The sequence below is a fragment of the Pezoporus flaviventris genome, unplaced genomic scaffold (assembly GCF_033815535.1).
Source record: "Pezoporus flaviventris isolate CSIRO_AGI_PZ_B2104156 unplaced genomic scaffold, CSIRO_AGI_Pfla_v1 ptg000046l, whole genome shotgun sequence".
Taxonomy (NCBI): domain Eukaryota; kingdom Metazoa; phylum Chordata; class Aves; order Psittaciformes; family Psittacidae; genus Pezoporus; species Pezoporus flaviventris.
Genome location: NW_026892594.1, coordinates 2,609,459 through 2,635,489, shown reverse-complemented (window position 1 = coordinate 2,635,489; position 26,031 = coordinate 2,609,459). Strand labels below are relative to the sequence as shown.

Genomic DNA, 26,031 nt, shown 5'->3' with positions numbered 1-26,031 from the left:
AATACAGTTATCTTTCATACATGGCCAAGGAAGGCACATCTAACTATCACTGCACCAGTACAGCATGTGCAGTAGCTCTCACTTATGGTTAGAGTGGGGTTGTAGTGGCTTTAGTGGTACAGCACCCGCAGCGTGAGTAGGTGCAAATACGTGCCTGCACATGGTGTTAAATGGTGCGCATTTATACACACCCATCTCATCAAAGTAAGGTACTCATCAAAGTTTCTTTTGTGGCAGACACAAGGTGGTGGTTGTGTATCAAGGTGGTATCTTGAACATCTCCCTCACAGTAAGGGTTCAAGGTACCTCTCTGGGGTGTAGGACAACTCTGTGCTTCAGACACAGAATCATATCATAGGATCATAGAATGGTTTGGACTGGAAAGGACCTTAAGATCATTCAGTTCCAACCCCCCTGCCATGGGCAGGGATGCCACACACTGAAACATCCTACCCGTGGCTACATACACTGGCACCAACTTGACTTTCACTCTTGGCACTCTGAGACAAGTCTTTTAGCTGCAGTAGGATGAATAATGATGCTCATGCGTAAGTGCCAGGGAGAAATGCTGATTCTATTTCCATGATTTTAAGTGCAAAACCAGTTTTTCCACACAAAGGATAGGTTTTACTGAAACAAAAATGTACCTTTTCTTGGCTTCTAAAAAGAAGAAGATGGGGGTTGTTTCTTTTAGTAGGTAGTGGCTGGAAAGCTGCCTGATGGAAAAGGAGCTGGGGGTGTTGATTGACGGAGCTGAAGATGAGCTGCTTGTGCCCAGGCAGCCACCAGCATCCTGGCCTGTATCAGCACCAGAGTGGCAGCAGGGCCAGGGCAGTGACTGTGCCCCTTCCCTGGGCACTGGTGAGGCAGCGCCTCGAATCCTGTGTTCAGTTCTGGGCCCCTCACTCCAAGAGAGACATTGAGGTGCTGGAGCGGGGCCGGAGAAGGGCAGCGGAGCTGGTGCAGGGCCTGGAGCACAAGTGTGATGGGGAAGGGCTGAGGGACCTGGGGGGTTCAGTGTGGAGAAGAGAAGGCTCAGGGGGGACCTGATGGCTCCCTCCAACTGCCTGAGAGGAGGATGGAGCCAGGAGGGGCTGGGCTCTGCTCCCAAGGAACAAGGGATGGGACAAGAGGAAACGGCCTCAAGCTGCACCAGGGCAGGTTTAGATGGAGCTGAGGAACAATTCCTTCCCCAGAGGGTGCTCAGGCATTGGAACAGGCTGCCTAGGGCAGGGCTCAGTGGAGTCACCATCCATGGAGGGGTTTAAAAGACGTGTGGTTGTGGCACTTAAGTGACATGGTTTAGTGCTGGACTTGGCAGTGCTGGGAACAGTTGGACTCAATGATCTTAGTGGTCTTTTCCAGTCTGAATGATTCTATGATTCTGTAGAAAAATAATCTATTATTTTTTCTTTATTTTAACAAATATATACACAGAGACACAGTTTTTTCTTGCTGCAAAAACAGAGGAAAAGTGTAAAAACTAACATAAAGTTGATCTTATTGTCTTCCCCCAACAATGACTGTTCTGTTTCGCATATAAATTGTTGATATCAATGGGAAGATGAATGTGCTCATGAAAAATTATTTAAAAAGATTACAGTTGTGTCTTTGTTAGTGCCTTTGCAGTCTCCTTTGCATATGTATGCTGGTTTCGTACACATGTAATTCATCACCCAGCAACTGCCTTCTCGGCACATACATGTGGTTTCCTTTACATACCCTTTTAAGTGGCTGAACATTTGACCCCCAAGATTGTCGACAGGGGCAGGGTGGTTGTTTGTTGGGTTTTTTGAGATGATAATGATGCAAAAAGAAAGAAGAAAAACTAACAAAAAAGGGGGGGGAAGTGTCACTCAAATGTCAGCTCTTCTATCCTTCACAGTGAGGTTATCATCATCGCTGTGGCAGGCAGGGCAGAACAGTCACCCATGCAGGAATGGAGGCCAAATAATGAGAGTCCAATTAATTGCTTCTTTTCTCTTTGCTTTTGCCAAAGTTTCAATAGTTCAGTTACTATTTTGATTTCCTGCTTCAGCTTTAGGATATATCCTAAGTTATTTGCTAGGGAAAATTTACTTGTGGACAAGGATGCTGGAGAGGGACTCTTCATCAGGGACTGGAGTGATAGAACAAGGGGTGGTGAGTTCAAACTGAAACAGGGGAAGTTCAGGTTAGATATAACGAAGAAGTTCTTCTTTATAAGGGTGAAGAGGCCCTGGCACAGGTTGTCCAGAGAAGTGGTAAATGCTCCATCACTGTCAGTCTTCAAGGCCAGGTTGGAAGGAGCCTTGGCTGACATGATCTAGTGTGAAGTGTTCCTGCCCATGGCAGGGGGGTGGAACTAGATGATCATAAGGTCCTTTTCAACCCTAACTATTCCATGATTCTATGGCGTTTTTTACCATTTTTAGTCTTTTTTTCTAGTGTCAGCAGGAGGACTATGATTTACTATCCATAGGCCATTCCCACGTGGGTCGGAACATCCACGATGTATCACAGTGTCAGTAAAGCCCCCTCTGCAGACACCTTAAAACTCCTTTAGGTTTCCCTGATGCAAGATTTCACAGTCTAAATGCTGACCATCCTCTCCAAATGCTTTCGAATTTGGAGCTGAAACCTCTCTCCAACAGCTGGTTATCAAGGCAAGAACATTGCTGTCCTTCAGTGCTCAAGTAGGTGTTTTCTAGCCCAGAGTGCAGACCTTAATGCATCACCTTAGGGGAGAAACCCTTTTCTATTATCTGGGATCTCTTACCCTTCATTCTATTTCGAACAAGAGTTAATTCAGGGAAGTCCTGGTTTCATTTGTACTTTCTTTTGCAGGAGATTAGACAAAGTGATTAGATGCTTACAAGAGTCTGTTCTCACCTTGCAGTACTGAAGTCTCTCATAGAATCATAGAACAGCTAGGGTTGGAAAGGACCTTAAAGTACTGTGAATCTTCTTGGGAAACAGGGATCACCAGTCTAAGCTGTCTCAACTCATGTCCCAAAAGATGGTCCTTTCAAACACCTTTCCCTGGTATAGAATAGAATAGAATCACAGAACAGTTAGGGCTGGAAAGGACCTTAAGATCATCCAGTTTCAACCCCCCTGCCATGGGCAGGGACACCTCACACTAAACCATCTCACCCAAGGCTTTGTCCAACCTGGTCTTGAACACTGCAAGGGATGAAGCATTCACAACCTCCCTGGGCAACCCATTCCAGTGCCTCACCACCCTCACAGGCAAGAATTTCCTCCTTATATCCTTATAAAACTTCCCCTGTTTCAGTTTGAACCCATCACCCCTTGTCCTGTCACTACAGTCCCTAATGAAGAGTCCCTCCCCAGCATCCCTATAGGCCCCCTTCAGATAATGGAAGGCTGCTCTGAGGTCTCCACGCAGCCTTCTCTTCTCCAGACTGAACAGCCCCAACTTTCTGTATATTGCACATTAAAATCTTGGTGAGATGCACTAGGAAGTAAATTGTGCAGAAGTGAATAAATGTAATGCCCACTCATTTCTGCTTTTACTGACAAGCATGGGGGGAAAGAACTGAAGTGAAATCTGTTGTTTATGGACCAAGATGTGACACTGCGGTCCCAACCAGAAAACCACATCTATCTGCACATAACTACGTCTCGCTTGCACAGCACTACAACCATCTCGTCCTCATCCTGGCTCCATTTAAGTGACAGGTCAGTTAATCTTTACTTCTGGCCATGATCAAAAGCAACACACAGGCATAGCTGGGCTGCAGATCTGATTTGGCAAAGTAATGCCTGTCTCCTTCAAAAACAAACCCTCAAGCAGTCTGCGATCCTTATGAGCAAGCAGGCTGTCTGACAGCTGATGCTATTTTATGCAGGGAGCTTTCCTTTCATTCACTAGAAATGTATTACATTAAGATTTATTAAATTACATTTATTAAATTAAGGAATAAACTTTAAGCAAGCTCCCTTCATTTGCATAATGGGAGGCTGTGCAGCAGATGGAGAATGGAGACTGTAGGCAGGCAACATAACACAGGAGCCTGCATGTTTTGTAGATGAATATCCTCCAGAACACTCTCCCAGTTGCCTCTGAATGGAAAATAACCCCAATTTACATGTAGTAGGTGGTGCCAGTGGGGTCAGTGGCAGAGGACAATGAGTAAAACCCCTGGACCCAGCTGCCTAGTATAACGTTATTTATTCATCGTGTTCATCTGGACCAGACTCATCTTCCCAAACAAACCTTTGGGAGACTTCTGGAAAAGCATAGCAAATAGCAGCAAATGTAATTTTCCAAGCGGGGTAAATGCTGTCCAGATATTCACACAACGTTGCATAAATCAGTTGGCAGAGATTTCCATTCAAACTCAGTTAAATGAAGGAGAGCTGCTCGCAAAAGAAAGTCCTAGGTCTTCTTTTAGTCAATCGGTATGGATTTGCTCCTTATGATACCTACACTTTAACCAACCTGATCTGTATCTGCTTGTTAAATAACAAGGTGTGGAAGACAAACATGAGTGTCCCAAGGGATGGCTCCTAAGCAGAGAAAGTCAATGAAATGGAGAAAACCTAATGCTTCATAATCCTGATCATCCTATATTACAGATTTGCATGACGGGCAGGGATCCCGTTGATGGCATGAACTGGTCTTTCCCAACTCAGCAAGAACACCAAGAGTCCTGAGCACTAGTCAATGTATTACATGATTAACTGATTCCCTGTTAGCTGCATATCAGTTATCCATCATTGATTCTAGTTTGCTAATACTGTAATGGGCAACTGCCTGGGTTATAAAGGCAGTTACACTAAATTCCAAGGAACAAGTGCTCCAGCATTTAGACAGGGAATGCTTTGTCTGCTTGGAAAAGACCTAAAGCCACAAAGATCAGGAGGGACTAATCTGCTATCAGACTGGAGAGGAAGAGCTTAACCTAGGGAAATAAGTTCATGAATGTAAGGAATTGCTCAAAGCCAGCTAGAGAGGCATAGAATGGGCCCTTCTGATGTGCTACTATGGAGAGACATCTGGAAACCAGCTTCTCCTGAATCCATTTCTGTGCAGTTGATCTCATCCCAGAACACAAGAGGACCAAGCTTAGTGGGTTGCTTAGTCAGAGCCATATGGGGTTAAACAGCTAACCTGTAGGTACCAGAGGCCATTATCAGTGGTGCAATGAGGAAGGGAAGAAGGGACATTACGGGCAGAGAGGAAAGAAGAAAGATGAGCATCAGATGAGGGTAGATAACTCAAGACAGTAGTAGCAAGGCCTGAAGACCAGGAAGTCAATGCAGAAGTTGCAGGTAGTGAGGTCCAAGGATATAAACTGACTATTAATCTGATTTTCTGCCTTTCCACCAAGGTCATTCAGCTCATTGGGAAACTGGGCCATGTCTGTTTCACTGACAATAGGGTTTTGTATTTTTTCTATGCTAAGTAAAGCTGAAGAATTCCTTCTCCCATGGGAGAAAGAGAAGGGTTTTAACTATCTTCTCCCTATTGCTTATTTCCAGAGCTCACTGATTATTAAACAGCCCTTCCCCTACAAAAATCTATCTCTTAATGATCTCTAAGAGAAATAAATCTGATCTTGCTTATGGCAGCCACTTTCCAATACGATTCATTTGACCTGAATCTAAGCTGACCACAAGGCTAGAATAGAGATCAGATGCAAAGAAGTGGCCAGACCTACACCAGCAAATCAAGTCCTGGACTGGTACAGCTACAGATCCACAGTGGTGAGAGGCTGCAGAGAGCTTCACCTGACCTGTCTGTGCCACAAAGGGCTGATACTGGGTGGACTACAGAGTTAAAGCTCTCAGCCCTGAGCTATGAACCAAAGCATCTGGTCTGCAGACCTCCCTGGTGCTAACTTCTCAGAGATCAACCCTCATTAGAGAAAATACCTGACAAGTTACAGCTCATGCATTCTTTCATTGGAGTTATATATAGATCCCTGGTTGAGCCATAGCCTTCTGTTTATTTCCCCAGGCACGTGTTACAGCTAACCCAAAATGCTGACATACTCTAGGTGTTGGTCACAGGATAGAAAGTATGAAGGACTGCTTTTGCAAATGCTCCTTGCAGAAGTGATCCCAGCCCCCATCCTAGGACAAACTTTGTTTGCATTGCTTTCCTCTACTTTCCACTTACAAAAGGAAGCTGGAGGGGGACTTTGGACAAGGGCAAGTAGCGATAGGACAAAGGGGAATGGCTTTAAACCGACAGAGGGGAGATTGGATACTGGGAAGAAGCTCTTCCCTGTGAGGGTGCTGAGGCGCTGGCACAAGGTGCCCAGAGAAGCTGTGGCTGCCCCATCCCTATCAGTGTTCAAGGCCAGGTGGGATGAAACTTTAGCACTGGTAAGTCATATATTTGAGTTCAGTGATGCAATGCTTATGTAAAACCACCGATGAACCCATCTTGTGTGTCTGCAGAAGAAGCTAAGTTGTAAGACTTTGGACTTGCATACACACTCAAGTTATATGGATTTGAATTAAACTAGCATAGTTATAACATTTTGTTTCTTGACTTTTATTTCGGTTTAAAACTTTTTCTTTTCTTTAGCTAAACTAGTTTTCTGGATGATCCAACAGCAACTGAACAGATACAGAAGTTATGATTAAATATATACAAGTGCCCACATAACATGCCGGGCAGATCTAGATTGTAGATACAGGAGCAACTGGAACATCTCTTACTCTACTTGCCCTAGGACATGATGGAATTCTCGAGTGAGCTGTTAGCCAGAGCTGCTTGACACTGGTTCCCTATACAATCAGTGGAGATAAGGGGCTGGGAGCCCAGTTCACCACTACAGTGTGTGATTAGACTATTTTCAAATGGGTATTAAGCATCAACAGAGGAAGCCACTGCTCTTATGCTTAAAGGAAAGGACTGGCTATCAGAAAAGACCAACAGAGCAGCATGATTCTTTGGACAACTCAGGCATCTCTGACCATACTGGAAGCACTGGCATGTGCATGTTGTCCCATACTATTAAAATGAAAACCCCAACTTCCAGCATATCTTAATGCATGATTTACCATTTGCCCTCTGATTTATTTTGCTGCATTCCCCTTCAGGCTTAGAATCTCCAGTTCTGCATAAATACACCTCCAAGATGTACTATTGGTTTTGGGGCAATTATTTAAGAAAAGGCAAGGAACGTGCCATCCAACAGGAGCTGACATCTGTAATACATGGCCTTTCCCAGAAAAACTAATAAACGAGAGCCAAGCTGATGCTGAGAAGGCATTTCCTCTGCAGACAGGGAAAAAGAACCAATGCTTTCCTTCTGCCCAGCCTAACATTCCCATTCTGGATGTGTGTTGTGCTTGTGATACACATCCATATGGACTGGGCATCTGTTCACGCGCCTGCCATAGAAATATGCTATGGATATAACTTCCTAAATGTACATGCTGTATGAGTGTGTGAGACACGCACTTAACGGTGCTTGATGTACACGTGTGATGTGTTTCTCCCATCACGTCACGAAGCACATGGTACATTTATGCATATACAAACAAGTGTCATGTTTATGACAAGTCACATCCCTGTTCAGTCACTTGCACGTGGATGTATTTGAAGACAGGATGTTGGCGTGCATCTGTGGACCATGTATGAAGGCGTTTTCACACAGGTCACGAGATGCAGAAATGAGATGCACACTGTCCTTGTGATGCTTGGTGAGAATTAGCTCTACAACACTATCCTTGTATTGCATCTATTGCACTATGAACTCCTTTCTATAAGAGAGAGTAGAGATGGGACAAAGGAATGGTTTTAACCTGTCAGAGGGGTGACTGAGATGAGCTCCTAGGCAGAAGCTCTTCCCTGTGAGGGTGCTGAGGCGCTGGCACAGGGTGCCCAGAGAAGCTGTGGCTGCCCCATCCCTGGCAGTGTTCAAGGCCAGGTTGGACACAGGGGCTTGGAGCAAGCTGCTCTAGTGGAAGGTGTCCCTGATCATGCCAGGGGTTTGGAACTGGATGAGCTTTAAGGTCCCTTCCAACCCAAACCAGCCTGTTATACTGTGATTCTGTTTACTTCATGTTTTGTGGAGCTCACATGCTGTGTATTTGATGAGGATGGGCCCTGTGTCACGTACTTATTCTCTGCTTGTAATCTAGATTGAGGTGTGTGCTCCAATCACATGAATTTTGTAATAATAATGTTCAATATGCCCATTACAGACAGTGCTGCGCATCACACACTGTGCCATGCGTCCATGTGCAGTGTGCTTCAGATACCATGCAGTCTCCAACGTGGGAGGGTACTTGATAAGCCAGAGTCCCATAAAACGCTGTCTGGTAAGAAATACCTTATGTAAATATGCCCGTGTCACCAACAGAGACACAGCACGACATTTCCACTGCCTGGAGGGAAAATATTTCATGTAGCTGCACATTAAGTTTGTCAAACAGGTCAGAGGAAAAAACATCCATCTTGCATCTAATCTTCAGGATGCGGATGGCAAAAGCAGCAGGCTGGAAAGCTCTGCATGCATGAAATGCTCTGAGCCTTCCCTTGTTGTCTCACTCCTTGCAAAACACATTATGAGCAATGTAACAGGGGAGGAGGACAGGGAAAAGGAAGAAATGGGTAAAAGAGGAAGTTATGAATGTGAATAAGAGACTAAAATAGCCAAAAGAAGTGAAGTTATGGGTCCCTTTATAAGAAAATATATAGCTGTGAACGTGATCAGAGCTGCTGGGTGATCACCCTGCCCTGGCAAGGAGATTTACCTCACTTCTATCCCATCTGTCACCTCCTAAGTGTCTTCTTTTCCTAGAGTGACTGAGGGATCAATGCTCCATTGTTAGAAACAGGTACTAATTTTCTTAGCACAGACTACAGGAACCCCCATGGGAACTCAGGTTATGTAGATCCAGCTCCCACAGAATCATTGGATTGGGTTGGAATGTTCCTTAAAGATCATCTAGTTCCATCTCAACAATGAGATGGAACAATCAGATCCAACCCAGTTCTTGCTCCTCTGTATTGGTGTCTTTGTGGATAAAATGGTAACAGAACAGAATAGGGTGGATCAAATGGGCACCTTTTATTAGCTCATCTCAAAACTGAATGAATCAGGCACAGTTTGGGGTCAGACTTGAATACCCAGAGTGTTTCCATTTCTAAATGCATTCCTGTCTTTCCCTGACATACTAGCTGATCATTAGAGCCACAACAGGGTGATACCTCCATTTAACTCATTTTCTCTAAACACAGTAGCTGTAAAGCACAAGGCTGAAATGATGCCATTCCAGGTAAAGGCTGTGGCTCCAGTCAAGGAGAAGGACTAGGGGGTGCTGGTCCATCAGAAAATGAACATGAGCCGGCTTCAGTGTGCGCTCACAGCCCAGAAAGCAACCGTATCCTGGGCTGCATCCAAAGGAGCGTGACCAGCAGGTCGAAGGAGGTGATCCTGCTCCTCTGCTCTGCTCTCGTGAGACCTCACCTGGAGCATTGCGTGCAGTTCTGGTGTCCTCAACATAAAAAGGACATGGAACTGTTGGAACAAGTCCAGAGGAGGCCATGAGGATGATCAGGGGCTGGAGCACCTCCTGTATGAAGACAGGCTGAGGAAGTTGGGGCTGTTGAGAAGAGAAGCTGCGTGGAGACCTCAGAGCAGCTTCCAGCATCTGAAGGGGGCCTATAGGGATGGTGGGGAGGGACTCTTCATTAGGGACTGTAGTGACAGGACAAAAGGGTAAAGGGTTAAAATTGAAACAGGGGAAGTTTAGATTGGATAGAAGGAAGAAGTTCTTTACTGTGAGGGTGGTGAGGCACTGGAATGGGTTGCCCAAGGAAGCTGTGAATGCTCCATCCCTGTTGATGTTCAAGGCCAGGTTGGACAGAGTCTTGGGTGACATGGTTTAGTGTGAGGTGTCCCTGCCCATGGGAGGGGGGTTGGAACTGCATGATCTTAAGGTCCTTTCCAACCCAGACTCTTCTATGATTCTACGATTCTATGAACATTCCGGTACCATGATGAAGACAAATCAGAAATAAGTAGCCTGTATAAGAACACCCTGGTTATAACGTTTGTGGGTGATGCACTTTGGGCTAGTATAGAGCTGTGCTTGTGAACAGATGACCCACAGCAAGATGACCCACAGAGGTCCCAGAAGTCTAGCACCTCTCCACTTGACATCATGGAGGACTGTGGTAACCCATAGGAAAATGCTGAAGCATGTTAGCAGATGATGTCTGGAGTATTTAAAAGGTACTGGGCAAGAGGAGGGGTCTTCTGTATGTTCTGTCACTGCACATCCCTGTGTTCCAGCAGGATTCCAAGGAGAGGGAAATATACAGGAAAGTGGAAAAACGATAACTGAGAATTGTTCCATACATCTTGTTTGGTAAATGGTAACAACGCAACCAGGGAAGTTAAGACATGGATATCACCAGGTATGCAATGTATGGTACTTCATTCACTAAAATAAGACCATCTTATGGTCTATGGCATCTTATGGTTCATGATTAAGTCCATGTTACAGTCTATGGCATCACTGCACCATCTTGGTGGTGGAGCAACTATAGGATGTCAGCCCAGCAACTGTGGTGCCTGAGCTGCAGTTACACACCTAACATCCAGTTCACTGAGAGTGATAACCCACTCAGATGGCCTCTTACCCAGGAATACCACCCTTTGGCTCCCTGTACAGTTAATGGAGAAAACCAGTCATGAAACATGCATTCAGCACACATATATAATAGATCATAGAATGGTTTGGGCTGGAAGGGACCTTAAAGCTCATCCAGATCCAACCCCTGCCACGGGCAGGGACACCTTCCACTAGAGCAGCTTGCTCCAAGCCCCTGTGTCCAACCTGGCCTTGAACACTGCCAGGGATGGGGCAGCCACAGCTTCTCTGGGCACCCTGTGCCTGCGCCTCAGCATCCTCATAGTAAAGAACTTCTTCCTAATATCTAAATCTAGATGGTCTGAAGTCAATTCCTACATCTCTCTGCTGCTTGCAGAGGCAGCCAAGCTCTGGCAATGATGAAGAGCAGCAGGCTGGATTGTTTACTGTCCCCTTAAAGTTACCACAGTTGCTAATGTCAAATATGGTTTGGGGCTACAGAGGGATTTAAGCCATTCCTGCAGTGTTTGTTCAAGAAGCCCGTCTGCCAGCCTGGACGGGTCCGTTTGTCTGTCCAGCACACAGCAGGCTGCTATCCCTGGGACAGCTGTCCTGCAATGGCTTGTGGAAGGCAGAGTTTGTTGGAAAGGGAATCAGGACTGCTCAGCTCGGTGGGAAATCAGTGGCATTACACAACACAGACGGCACACTCCTTGCTTCGGAAACAGATGGAGTTAATTCCGGGCCAGCGTCTGCTTTGCAAATACTCCCAGGATCAGGAGAGCTGCTGTTACGCACTGACTCATCGCAGCATCCGACTACTCCGTGGCATGGCCAAGCACAGTGTACTGAGTATGTCCTTGTCCCCCATCCCCACTATCTCATGCTGCTTCCCTAAGGGTCAAAGAGCCGAGTCTCTCTGGTGTGTGAGACAAATGCAGTCCTGCTCCTATACTTGGACTGCCTGAGACCAAAAATGGCCATACAGTCCTAGAGACTAGGTTACTACTCCTAGGGAGGTAGTAGGGAAATGTTGGATTTGAAGGTTCTTATCTGTTTATAGCTCTTGGCAATGTCTGGTACTTCACGTGCTGCATGAATCCCTCAGCTCTCCAAGGTTGGAGCATCCTTCCTGTTGACCAGATGTAAGAATTCCCTGTAGATCTTTCACCCGACCACATACAAGTGCTTCCAGCCCTCTCTTTCCATCTTTGTACCACTTTCACTGCTGTGTGAGACTCCCTGAATCATGACATAGAATCATAGAATCATGGAATGGTTTGGGTTGGCAAAGACCTTAAAGCTCACCCAGTTCCAACCTGCTGCCACGGGCACGGACACCTTCCACTAGAGTAGGCTGCTCCAAGCCCCATCCAACCTATCCTTGAACATGGCCAGGGATGGGCATGACGTGGACTAAGCAACCATGATTGTCAATGAAGACATTCTCTGGGAAGTTCTCTATCACTGAAAGTTATCATCTCTTACTCCTTCCTCCACCTCTTAACGGAGAAGATCAGAGCTTCTTCTCCTTTCTGAAGTGTGTTCTGTAGGTATAAGATACATCTCCAGACAGCTCATCACTGCCCATCCCTCCCTGATTGGAGTAAGGCAGACTGTTAGCTGGAAGTTGAAGCTTCACAATGATGACGAAAACTAGTCAGGGCTCCAGACAATTTGGCTAAAGGAATGAGATTTCATTGTGAAATGGCCTCAGAGTGAGACTTGTGAGACTTGGGAGTGAGACATCTTGTTAGATGCAGGAAAATGTCTTTAGAGGGTGGTTGTTCCCCAGAGTGGTTGAAATCCAAAGAAACATAGATCATAGAATCTACCATTCCCTTCCAAACTGACTATCAGGCTTCTTCAAATAGACCAACCTTGTTTTGTCTAGGATTTTCTCTTTCCAGAATACCATGTAGATCTTCATTGCTTCCTACAGAGAGCAGAAAAAGGTAAGTTTCCACAGAGGGAAAAATCCCTTTTCACCCATTACTAGAGCTGATGATTCACATGCTGGAAGCAGAATGAGAGAGTATTACAAACTGGATGTAGTTTCTGCTCTTGTTTTGTCTATGTTAGCTCTTTTCCATATCCAGGAATCCCAAGGGACACATGCAGCAGCAGCAAAGCAAATGCTGAGCCCACGCAGGCCTGAAATCCATCTAATTAGTCCACCTTTTCAGCCTGCTAATGGGGCTCTCCAAGCTGAGTGACAAGCTGGCTTATCCATTAGCTAGGCTTTCTGAGGTGCCTGCTCTCTGCAATCCCTGTCCTTGGCTGGGAGAAGGTCTGGACAGAGCACTTGCAGTGACAAGCTGTTGCTGGGCAGATTTATCTTCATTACCTAAGTTGAGTCCGGACAGAAGACAAATTAGAGCACATTCATCTGTTCCTGCTGCTTGTCCGACCATCATCCCCATTCTCCTTTGCTGGAGAGCATTGTGCTGTCCTCCATAGAAGCACGTCAAATGATGAGTCATGGGTAGACTGTACCCCACTGGGATAAGGAGAAAAATGAATATAACCAGTCATTGAAATATGGGACTTGCCCAGGAAAACATGGAGCATCAGCAGCTCTAAGAGGCTGCCCTTGCTTCAGAAACACTTATGCAATGACTTGGTTTTTAGCCTTGGAGCTGGACACTCAGCAGCAACGTCCACCTCTCATGCTACAAACGCACTCTTAGAGGCACAGGTAGACACAGAACATGGACATGAACCTGTGGATAAAATTCAGTGGCTGAAATGCCCATGGCCGTATATCGGTCTTTACTCCCTGCTGGGACAGCAGAGAGACACAAGAACTTCTGGGAAAGGGTTAGCCTTATCATAGCATAGACATCTAAGTAAATTATATGGGTCACAACATGAAAACTGTTGTATGTCTCCATCAGCTGTCAGTGGAGTCTCAGATGACAAATCAGATGGAGATGTCTCTGTGGTAGGCATAGGTTAGTTGAGTCTTGCTTGGTATGTCTTAAACTGTGGAAGTTCAGGTTGGATATAAGGCAGAAGTTGTGTGGGTCGTGAGGGTGGTGAGGCTCTGGCACAGGGTGTCCAGAGAAGTGTTAAATGCTCCATCCCAAGGCCAGGTTGGACAGAGCCTTGGGCAACATGGTCTAATGTGAGGTGTCCCTGCCCATGGCAGGGGGTTGGAACTGGATGACCTAAAGGTCCTTTCCCATCCAAACCATTCTACGATTCTATGATTCTGAGATTCTATGTCTCAGTCTCCTGCGAGCTCTTTCCACTTAAGCCCAGGACACCAGAAGAACACCAGAGATCTGCTGAACGCTGCCAAAGGATTTGAACAACCATTTTTAGCTCTAATTCTCTTCTACCTACACAGCCTGGGAATGCAGTTAAAGAGGTGAAGCCATGAAAATCACAAGCATTTTTATTCTTTTCTAAGCAATTACCCGAGCCCTATCTGCTTGCAGAGAAAACCTCCCTGTGTCAGAGCTAATATTAATTTTAAATCTCCAACCTGTTCAAATTAATGTAAAACCCTAAGTTTCCACATTTTTTGATTAAACATTCTGCTGTGTAATGACTACTTTATTATCCCCCCCCCCCCCCCCCCGAAATTACTGATTGTTGTCTTACGTTACAGCCTCATTGGCACTTATTACATTAACAAGACTGTGAAACACTTAATGAATCAAAACTCATCAAGTGTTTCCAGAGTTAATAACTAATCTAAGGTTGTTTTTTTTCCCTTTACACTATATCTGCATGTGAAATTTATACATTCCCCACACAATCGCTGAGGTTCAGATGGTCCCAATCTCATGGAAGATTTATTACCGCAGAGCTCAGTGATTTATTCAACGCTTGCTGAAGCAACACGTAGCATGTGTGGGGAAGGGAGGAATGTCTTTATTCATTATTTCATTTGCATGGCTTATTCCAAGTTTTTAGGACCCTTCCCTCTGTGTGTGTCTGCAGACTCTTGCCAAATAGCAGGTCTGCAGCAGTAAATTGGAAGTGGAAAATGGGGTGCACAAAGGATGGCCTAAATCCAGAGAAGAGTGACTGTAAATAGCAGGAACAAAATAATGGAGAAATCACTATTCCATCTTCCAAAACATAAGGCAAAAGAGGAAAAAAGTTTTTCAGGATTATGGAAAACCAGACAAGCTTTCCCATCAGATGTTCATAAAGAATTCTGTACAATGAGGGTGGTAAAACCCTCACACAGGTTGCCCAGAGAGGAGGTGGATGAACCATCCCTGGAGACATTCAAGGTCAGGCTGGATGTGGTTCTGGGCAACTTGATCTAGTTGAAGATGTCCCTGCTCATTGCAGGAGGTTGGACTGGATGAGCTCTGAAGGTCCCTTCCAAACCAAACTATTCTATGATTTTATGATCCTATTATCCAATGATTTTATGATTCTGTGATTCTATGATCCTATGATTATATGATTCTATGATACTATGTTAGGAAGAAAATTCATAGACATAGGGGGGTATGTGCTCTAGATTGTTAGGAAGGGTGAGGAGGTACAGCATGCACCCCAACAAGAACCAGTATGAAAGCATCCCTATCTCCAGTAAATCAACCCTTGAACAGGCAGTGCCATGTTTTACCACAGCCATACCCTAATCTGAAGGAGCCCAAACATCCTCTTGTGCCCCAAACCCACCAGCATGATGATGGTGGTATATATAAAAGCAAATGCCTTTGGGGGTACATGAGGTAGGGAAGTGTGGACACCTTTGCACGTGCATGTGCAACCACTCGGCCGTGGAACCCTGTGTGCTGGTGACAGTGGTGACAGTGATGGACAGTGAGGACAGTGATGACTCTGAGGTTTGGCAAATGTAATCACATCCTCCGTGTGTGCAAAGTCTAAGTGAATCTGGACCTGCAACCAGCAGTGATGAAGCAGAAAGAGGGTGTGCATGTGTACCCATCACTGTGGAGCATGGTGTGGGACTTTGTCACTGGCCCAGCCAAGGAGATAAGAGATGGTATGGGGGACAAGCAAAATGAGATCATGTCCAAGGTCCATGCTGGTGCATACTGTCAACACTGCCCATTGAGACATCTTGGCAAACATGAAGTCTTTTGAAAGCAGTCCTTAGAGAAGAACCTGCTCCAGGTCAATAGCTTGGCGAGGAGAAAACAGAGGCTTTCCAGTGGATTTAGTTATTCAAGTTGAGCAGAAGGAAAATACCCTTCCTGTTCACCTTCACCCTGCTCAACAGAGCCAGCACTGCTGCACAAGCCTGGGAGAAGGGCTGGCTCTTAGGTGGGCAGAGGATGGGGGTTACTAAAGGGTAAAAAGGAAGAAACAGTGCAAGATACGCAAGCAGAAGAGCCAGAGAGCGGTCAGGATGATCACAGCAGCATCATCTCAGGCCCAGCATCACAGTAGACCCAGGTGCTTAGCTGCCCATACGGAATCTTGTGCAACTCGAACAGGATTTATGCTCCATCCATATAAATTGCATCTCTCTGTCAGGAGTGTGACAAATGTACCCTACAAACCTCCCTCAGGCCCCACTACCCATTCCCCCCCGGCCTGCACCATCTCTGTTCTCAGCTACCTCGGGGCAGCTGGATTTGTGATTACCCACTCCAACACCCCATTAATCTTGGGCTCCCTTCTACACGTGTAGGAAGAGATATCTTTCTGTAATGACACTGCTGTAAAACAGGGAGCCTGAAGTACAGCCTTGTTCAGACAGAGCTCACAAAGCAGCAAGCAGGGCTCTGATGAGAGACCAATGACCAAGCTGAGAGAAGAAAAGCAACCCAACCATGTGGGGCTGGATGATGAAACCCATCAGGCGTAGATGGGAGAGGGAAGAAATTCATCCACAATTCATGCTGCAGCAGCTGAGACCCGAGTGTGGCCTTTTAAGTGGATTTTACACCAATTCTATATGATGCATTGTGAGGAGAAAGACAGGCACAGAAGGGCCTTGGCTCAGCCCTGGGGGCAATTGTGGAGGAAAATGCAATTACATCTGGCTGCTGAACTTGCCCTCGCCTTCCCCTGCCTGTGTGTGCTGTGTTCTCGTCTGGGAAAACTCCTTTGCAAAAGAAAGGAGTCGGAATAGATGGTCCTGCCATTGCCATCAGTGACCCTGTGCTCCTGCTCCCCATTCCCTGCAAGGATTCTCATGCCATCCCAAGCACGGTGTGATTGCAATCAGGGGAGACAAACCTTGGACCTCTCAGCGCACTGCACCTTCCCTCATGTCACTAAAGAATCTTCTCCATGGTGGACCCCAGAGACATTCAACACCAGTTTCTCCATAGACTGCACTGGATTTTCACCCTCCAACTCCTCACTTCTCCTCCACAGCCTGTCTGCTCTCTGTTGCAATGTGTTCCCAGGCTCAAAAGGGGGGATGCAGAAGGTGATCCCACACCCAGATAGATGTTCATCAAGGTGTGGGGGGATGAACATCATCTGGACAGGGTGTTGTAAGAGTCCTCACTGATGAAGGACAACATAAAACAGGGGGAAGATGAATCCTTTATGACAGTTCACCCCTCCAGGCATCCTCCCATAGGAGAAAGGGTCTATCTTAGGAGGTAACTGGGACTAAGCTCATCCCCAGGAGCTCACCACATCTGCAGCACACAAACCCCTTAGCTGGCCATGAAAACTCCCATTGTCTCTTTTCCCTCTTTATCACAGTGGTAATTATGTTACCTTACAGTGGGGATGAGTTAGTTAATCCCTGTATGTAACATGAATTAATATCACTCTCCCTAGTCCAGTTACATCTGTCAACCCAGAGCATTCACTTGTCTTGAAACGTCAAGGTCTGAACTGGAACAGGGACAAAGTGGAGGTAAGCTACATCTCCATCACTTATATTCATTTGCTTACAGATTTCTAAACAAGAGCAAAGTCCTCACTTTTGGCATCAAACCATGTCACTTGGTGGTTTTCATAAGATCATAAATAAAATGTCTTGTCTGAAGCGCCTGTCCCACTGCTGGTGGGATGTGAAACCAGATGTCCTGACCTCATTGGCTGTCTCACCCCAGATATTAAACCCCTTCAACCTTAAAGCCATCATACTGAGGGATGAGGAGGAATTTGGATGTGGAGCCATCGCCAAAAAGGCAATTTCAACCCAGAGACCACACAGAGCCCTCCAAAACACCCCGACGTGCCAGCAGTGTCAAGTAGTCCATAAATTATCCCTGAAGCATTCTGGTTTTAATCAGCCCCACTCCCTGATTACTCTTAGAACGTGACTCCAGGTCCCAACATGGAGTATTTATCTTGCATTAATTAGATTAGAAAAGCAGAGGTATTCGATACACCAACTAATCAAGTCAAGGGATCAATACAGCATGTGGCAGAGCCTTACTTTGTCCTCACTCTGCAAGATGACAAGTAATGGATTAGTCCTGGAAGGTACCCAAACCAACACTTTGTGACCTAACACAGGACAAACATACACTGTCATCTATTTCCCCAGTGGAAGAAAGAGACAACGGTAGCCTGTATCTACCAGTATGTATATACCATCCCTGCAAGGCAGAACTGGTGAGGCTGAGTAGTAAAGCACAGCTCCAGGTCATTAGCCAAGATGGAAGTGTATATGGGACTTGGGAGCATTAATAATAGCAAACCAAGGTGCAATGTCACTGTACCCAGCTGAACCTGCCCTTGCCATTTCAGTTGTGTCCTTCGGCTGGCTGTCCCATTCAGGTTGCTGTTGAGAACAAGCCTCCTTGGAGGTAACTGCATTCTAACCTGTCTGCAACCTCAGTTGCATGCATTGTGGTCACACTTCAGGGAACAAGGTCATTTTTGGATGGGTTATAAATACCACCTTCAGACTGAGTTACCCAAACCCTGATGCGGCAAGAGATCTTGTTGTCAGATTCCCTATGGTCTTTGGTGCTCTCTTGTTGAGCCACGACACCAGTGAGTAGTACGCAAAGGAAGAAAAGGAGAAAAGACTTAGCAGCAGCCATCAGTAGATGATGAAATTGCAGACTGCTGTGTTCCAGGCAATGATGACTTACCCATGGAGGAATGGGCTTACTGATCATTTCGGGTCATTGTTTATTATGTTACAGGGCTGAAGGGGGGAGGAAGTCCTAGCCTGAAAGACAGAAACACAGAGAAAGGTGACCCTGAGTTCATGTCAGCATTAAACTGGTGGGGGGGATGAGAGGGGGATGAGAGTCTGTCTGGTGGAGCCCTGTGGGCTACTCAGGACTTCAAGAAACAGCAGAGCTGTTTCCAACCACAAGCTATCCTCTGACCAGGATGAGTAGAGAGGAGTCTCTGCCTTACAAACTGTCCAAGCAACCTTTTAACCTCAGTCTCAACTCTCCTCCCTCCAGAGCTTTCCTTGCTGTTAGAAAATGAGTTGTTACAAAGCCACTTTGTTGCTGAACCAGTAGCTGCTCTCTTGCTACAACACCTCGGATAATCCATAGCATATTAAATTTTCCTGTGGAGTACAGGGAAGTTCCTTCCTTATTTATAGCAACAGTCAGCTGAGGATGGAGAGTGCTGATCTCATGCTGTTTTGTGTTTCTGCACATGCTCTCCACTTGTGGGTTTCACCAGCTTTTATAATTAGTCTTAACGTGACTTCCCACTCATTTTAGCTACCAAGCCAATGCCCCTAACCTATTTCAGAGATTACCCTTAGAAAGGAAATGGATGAGGGTGAAGACTCTGTCACCTCCCTCGATAAAATGGGGAGATGGTTTATAAGGATGAGAATACTGGGGCTGTTCAGCCTGGAGGAGAAGAAGAGCTGTGTGGAGACCACAGAGCAGCTTCCAGCATCTGAAGTGGGATACAAGGATGCTGGAGAGGGACTCTTCATCAGGGACTGGAGTGATAGAACAAGGGATGATGGGTTCAAACTGAAACAGGGGAGATTTAGGTTGGATATAAGGCAAAAGCTCTTCCCTGTGAGGGTGCTGAGGCGCTGGCACAGGGTGCCCAGAGAAGCTGTGGCTGCCCCATCCCTGGCAGTGTTCAAGGCCAGGTTGGACACAGGGGCTTGGAGCAAGCTGCTCTAGTGGAAGGTGTCCCTGCCCATGGCAGGGGCTGGATCTGGATGAGCTCTGAGGTCTCTTTCAACCCAAACCGTTCTGTGTTTCTATGGTTTGTTCCCCTCACCAGCAGTGCTGTGCTCAGTGCCTGGAGGGATGTGGAATTTCTGAGTAATTCAGGCTTTTGTAAACCAACCAGCTTTGGTCCTCCTGTTCTGAGCAATTGTCTTACATGAATCCTGAGCAAACGGGCTCTATTAGGGCTATATAGCAAATGGGCTTCCTCTATAAGGGAAGAAGGCACAAAAGTGAGACCATCAGCGGGACAAGCCACCTCTGTCTTCTCAGGAGCAGCCTCCTCCATCCCACGACCTGCAGCACTCGCCCAATGGAGCAGAGGTGCTCCCTTCTGCTGCTCATCTGTCTCACATATGCAAGTTGTGCAGGGCTTGTGCAGCTTTAGCTCCTTACTCCAGTTAATTTCCCCTCTCCCTGTGCAGCCTGAAGCAGTCGGAGCCTGCACCAAGAGGGAATGAGCTCCCGATTCTGCTCTTGTGAGTCAGCCTTTGCTCAATACAAACCTCTGAGCTCATCCCAGCAGGAACAGCTGTTCCTGGCAAGATGAGAGACAACAGGCAGACAAACCTGCTCCGGGTGTCTGTTTCCCCTCTTCTTTGGGAGCTAAATCTTCCCAGTTCAAGTTCTTGAGGATGCCCATTAAGTCTGTGGAGCTTGCAGGAGGTCTCAACTACAGCTCACTGTTTCATGCTCAGCTCTTTAGATCAATGTTTCAGCGTTTACCACTTGGGATGGGAGAGGCCAGGAATGTGATTGCAATTAGAAGGGTTGGTTTTCTTTCAGGAGTAACCATTAAACAGCAGATCCTCCGCGACTGGAAACACAGTGAATGTCAGAAAAGCAATTGCAACAGGCACAGTCATTGCAGGCTCTGTCTCTGCTTGTCTTTAGGAGGAAAGAAGAGGTTGTAAGCACAGCTATTGTGCCTCCCCATTTGAGGAGGTCTGGGTGAGGCGTGAAGCTCAGATTCAGTTTGATTCCTACCTCTGCTCTCCCATTGTACCTGAGAGATGAGATGAACTCTGTGCCCATCACGCTCCATTCACTGAAGCCATGGACCCCTCAATCAACCTTAGCTGGTAGGTAAGGGGAGAGCTCCAACCTCACAAAAGGCTCCTGCCAAGCATGGTTTCCTTGCTAAACAAAGACATGAGCCTCCTTCCTTTGGCTTCCATGAGAACAGCTTAGCATAAAAAAGCCACATTAATATGATTTGGTGTGCTCAGGGATTTATAGACATTGAGAAAAAAAATGCTCATACTGGAGCTCCTTTACGAACACCATTTCCCTTTACTAACTTTGTGGATCATGTTAGTATATAGGGTTACAGATAAGATTAAAACCCCACAATTGACATGTTCTTTACAATCTAAAAGACTTTTCTTGGTCAGTTCTCAACCTACAGCCTTGGAGAGGAGACACTGAAGAGGCAAAGTGATGTGCCCAAGATCCCCATCAAGGCAGAAGTAGTAGTAGTAGTGCCTTGGTCCCCTCTCCTCACTACTCTCCCCTATCAAATTCCCTGAAAAGCAGAAGAAATGAGATGAAAGGCATGACAAGGACCACGTACAAGCCAGGGTCACTTCACGGTGTAGCCTTCTAACTCACTCTGTTGTTACTTCATCTTCCCTTCCTGGGAGCAGCTGATTTATCTTTATTATCCTCCTCTGTTGTCACTGTCATTAAATTTTGTGGAGCCAAGAGACTCCACTGTGTGCTTTAGTAATTCGATCAGAAAGGAGGGGAAGGAGAGCCGAGGTAACAGGCAGCGTGGAAGAGGTCATGAGAAGCAGCCGTGGCACATTAAGGGAAACACAGATCCAGGCTACTTGGAAATGGTAATCACATGGAGCGTGCCTGAGCAACCAGCAGCAATAATCTAGAGCAGTGGCCCAGAGCCCTGTTTGTTCCCCTCGATTTTGCTTCCCTCAGCTTAGAGGGGAAAGTCTCGTCTCCTTAAGACCTGATCTTGCAGGGATGTCATATCCCAGGTTTCTGGTTTTAGTCTATCTTTACCAATGCAAACCAGCTGCTGGAATTAGCAAAGGAAGAGCTCAGGCATTGCTGTTCCCCACTGTCTGTTTTACGTGCGCCTCTGCGTGGATTTGTGGGTTTTAAGCATCAGTCATTGGAATAAACCCAGTGGCAAAGTAATCATTTATATCTACTATTTTATTTATATGGCAAGAATCTCACGCTGAGAGAAGAATCCCACTGCGTTGTGCCCTTGGATTGAGTCTGGCTGAGCTGGAGGTAACTCTCCCCATCACAGCCCTCATAGTGCTGTGCTTTGTGTTGGTAGATGGAAAGATGTTGATAACACACCAGTGTTTTGGGCGCTGCTGCTCCACAGCATCAAGGCTTCTCTCCACTATTCCCCCCTCACCAGCAGGCTGGGGATAGGCAAGATCTTGGGAGGGAACACAGCCAGGACAGCTGATCCCATATGACATTCCATACCATATGATGCTCAGCAATAAAATACACGAAATTTTTATATATATAAAGAATAGATTTAAAAATATAGAGCAAACATACTGCTCAGCAATGAAAGATAAAAGAAGGATGGGAGTCATTTGTTATATGGCATTTGTCTTCTGGAGCAACCACTACACGTATGCAAGCCCTACTTCCCAGTAAGTGGCTGAACATCACCTGCTGATGTGAAGTAGAGAATAACTTCTGAATATCACTTTTTTTGGTACTACTAAGATACACCCGCAAAAGACACACACAGATTCATTCTTTTTGCTTTGCCTTACGCCTTTTTCCTAGCTGTTACACTGTGTGACAGAACACCAGTCATGTGTCTTGTGGTCAGACACGTGTATGTGCATACAGCACCACTCACCCCATGTCACCTATATGTGCACAGTAAACAGAACTATAATCTGGTAATCATACAAACACACCAAACCGTATTATTATGCTCAACCCCATAAAAATCACAAGATTCCACTGCATACATATGTATGTAGGAAGAGGACACAGTCCATCTGGTGTATTTTAAATGTCTTCTCAGGGTGAAAAGTTCCCCAGGAACTCTATTGACCACAAGTGCCCAGTCCTATGCTGAAGAGAGGTGTCATGAATCCGTCACTTGTGTTGCATTATAAAGAGAGCCTGAACACCTAAAACAGAGGGTGAGATTTCTTTTTACACACATGTAGAAAGCATGTACAGATAGAAAGAAACTGTGTTTCTTTTAACCTGTTTCTAGCCTTAACATATGCATGCTCTCACATGTATGCAGAGACACACACGTAGACCTCATGGCTTGCCTGAAATCAGCACAGAGAAACAACACAGGGATGTCCATGATCCCACGTGCTGACTGAGCTAGCTAAAGTCCATCATGCCGCATAATAAACAGCAATTTCATTGGAATAAATTATTTATTAGCTTTTGAGGGTTTTCTTCTTTTTTTTTTTCCTTAAACTCATAAAGGAAACAATGAAAAATTACACCAGAATTTATTCATTCTGCCTGCTGGGAGAAACGCTGTGTGTCTGCAGATATGTACAGATATAAAGCAGATCGCACCGTGATCTTATACTTTTATGAACAGATTGCAAGTTTATGTGCCCCACAGAAATAAGCAAACAGCATAAAAATTAAAGGAGCAGTGCAGAAATCCGGTATCTTTGTGGGCACATAAAAAGACAGAGCTATAGTTTGCTTTAGGTACTAGAGAAGGCTGTTCACTTGCTGCTTAACTAGGCTGGAGCTGAGCTTTGCCAGATGATCGCTTCTATAGCTTCAGGCATGGAGATACCATGCTAAGCTTGGGCCACTGCCTTGGACTGTGACAGCAAATGCTTATATGTTGTGATTAGGGTTGTCCTACAAGGTCTGTGTGCACTCAGCTCCAGTGAAGACCCCTAGATGCCCTTAAATTTCTGCTGTAGTTTCCTGTCTGGCTACAATTCTAACACTGCCCCAAGGCTTCCAGTGGTCCCCTGTTGTTTGACAGCAATACCGTGCTGGATATGCCAAGATCTCCAACATTCTGAAGTTATCTTTCATTTTTTACTGCTCCCTTGAAGTTCTTTGTTATTCCACTCACAGGCTATGCCCAGCATTTCCAATGAGCCTCTACGAAGACTTGGCAGCACCTTCAAGGTTTCAGTCATGATGATACATGTAGGCAATCTCCCTTTTCTTTTTCTTCAGCTTATAATTGAACTTGAAGCCCATCCTCCTTCTAAATCCTTAGCACTTCATCTGGGGGTCTGTATTAGGTTTATCTTCATTCTACATAAAAAAGCTTTATACAGTGAAGTATAGCTCCAGGGTTCAACAGATCATCCTCCAACACCTAAGGATTAGTGGAGGTTCTTTTGCAGCACAGTCAGTTCTTTGTGAACCCTTTCCTAATATCATCCATTTTTCTGGTTTTCCTGAAATTCAGCACCAAAATAGCCCTGGGTTTTTAGATATATTACACCATGCATTTACTATCATGATAACACAGACTTACCTATGGTGGAGAGCACAGACCTATCTCAACACTGCTGAATCATGCACAGTCACGCTGCCCAAAAGGTTAGAATGTGAATCATGGAATCACAGAATGGTTTGGGTTGGAAAGGACCTTAAGATCATCCAGTTCCAGCTGCATGCCCCGAGCAGGGACACCACACACTAAACCATGTCACCTAAGACTCCATCCAATCTGGCCTTGAACACTGCCAGTGATGGAGCATTCACAGCTCCCTTGGACAACCTTGAACAACATTCCAGCGCCTCACCACCCTCACAGTAAAGAACTTCTTCGTCATATCTAACCTGAACTTCCCCTGTTTTGGTTTGAACCCATCACCCCTTGTCCTATAGCCCATTGATGGATGAATCTTTAGGAGGAGTGTCCTGATCTCTTCTGCGTGTTGTCCATAAGTACCAAACCAAGAAGCTTCCACACCTCAGCTCACCCAGGGAGCCATTTCCACAAGTTCATTACATCTCTATGTGTTTGATGCATTCTGAGAAATAACTTCACAAAAGTCCTTGAAGGATTTTGCCATGCATCACTGAGTTTTCTAATTCCTTTGGAGTTCTTCATCAGCACTTTTGCCTCTGGGATCCCCAGCCACATTTTCTAATGCTGTGATGTGGGTTTGGCTTTTTAGGGACTCTGAAGTGAGAGCTAAAATACTGTAGCTAGTTTTAATTACTGGAGGATTAGCAGTAGCCATCCTAACTCCTTGATGTCTGAGCCATGCTACTAACTCCAGATGGGTCATCTCATAGTCTGGGTTCTGTGCCTCTGGAAGCTGTGTGGTGCCTCATTCATCTCCTTTACAGAGAGACAAAGGATAATGGAAACCCTTGCCCCCTCACAAGGGGATGAGAACTACTTCCTTGGGGGAAATATGTACTTATTGCCCAGTGGAGCAAGGCCACATGCTGAGGTTGTGCCAGAATGACTGATACAAATGACAACAACCCGGTCTCTGCCTTGCGTGCAAGTCTTGGACAAACATCTGAGGATGCTCCTTGGTGGCAGGGCAACCAGAGTCCCAAGCATCTCTGTAAGGATCACAAAGGCATCCTGAGAGAAAAGGGCTTGGACACTGGACACAAGCAAAAACCCTTAGCTGTGATTTAGAGGACAACCGAACTAGGAATCATCCTTGTTCACAGACAGTGCAAATATCTCCCTACGTTTGAGCTGCTTGGACTCCCTTTATAAGCATTGCAGTGATGCAGCTATTGCTGAGAGTAGGTCATTCTATCTTCAAGTTGAACCCGTAGGAAAACAAGTGTTTTTCACCCTAAAGGAGCCAGTTTCTCCCTCCCACCAACAGCAGGTCTCTGATCCTTTACCTAGATGCAGACAAACATGCTACATACAGTAAGTTAAGGTGAATACCACTACTGCTGCCTAAAGGAATCTGTTATATCCACAGGTCATTAGCCCTGCATTCCAGAAGGATGGATGCATTCCCAGGAAGCCACAGTGTCCCAGCTCCTTTATCAGTTGAGTACCAGCAGTGATGGCTGCATGGTGCTCAGCTTCTCTCTAGCCAGTGGTGGGAAGGACAAGCAAAGAGAAAGAGGAGACCTTTTCTCTTGGGTAGTATGTTCCATTCATGTGGGTTGAAGCTCTTCACAAACAAAAGCTCTGGGCTACTAAACTTCTTAGGCCATGAAGCTTCATTTTTCCCAAGGGAGATAAAATGAGAACCAAATAGGAATTTGGAAACCTGGGTGTTGTAGGGGAAATTTACAGGGAATGGCTGCCTTGTAATATACACATAACACAGAGAGGTGAATTTGGTGAGCTTGATCCTGGTGGCCTGTGCTCCACTGAGTGAGGACAGTAACCACCATGACGTGGTTTAAAGACTGTACAAGAAACCTTCAGTAGCCACTAATTCAGCCC

The 26,031-nt window shown here is 45.8% G+C and overlaps 1 protein-coding gene across 4 annotated transcripts in view; it reads right to left on the bottom strand.

Moving 5' to 3' along the window:
- PLXNA4 (plexin A4) overlaps window positions 1–26,031 on the bottom strand; it is a 469,295-nt gene that overhangs the window by 190,534 nt on the left and 252,730 nt on the right. The window contains exon 5 of one of the 4 annotated variants that reach the window (XM_061467958.1): window positions 18,578–18,658. The exons of the other annotated variants lie outside the window; for them this stretch is intronic. Coding sequence (XP_061323942.1) covers window positions 18,602–18,658 — 57 coding nt within the window. The 3' untranslated portion in view covers window positions 18,578–18,601. Of the gene's footprint in view, window positions 1–18,577; window positions 18,659–26,031 lie in introns of those variants that run through there. 4 annotated transcript variants of the gene reach the window in all.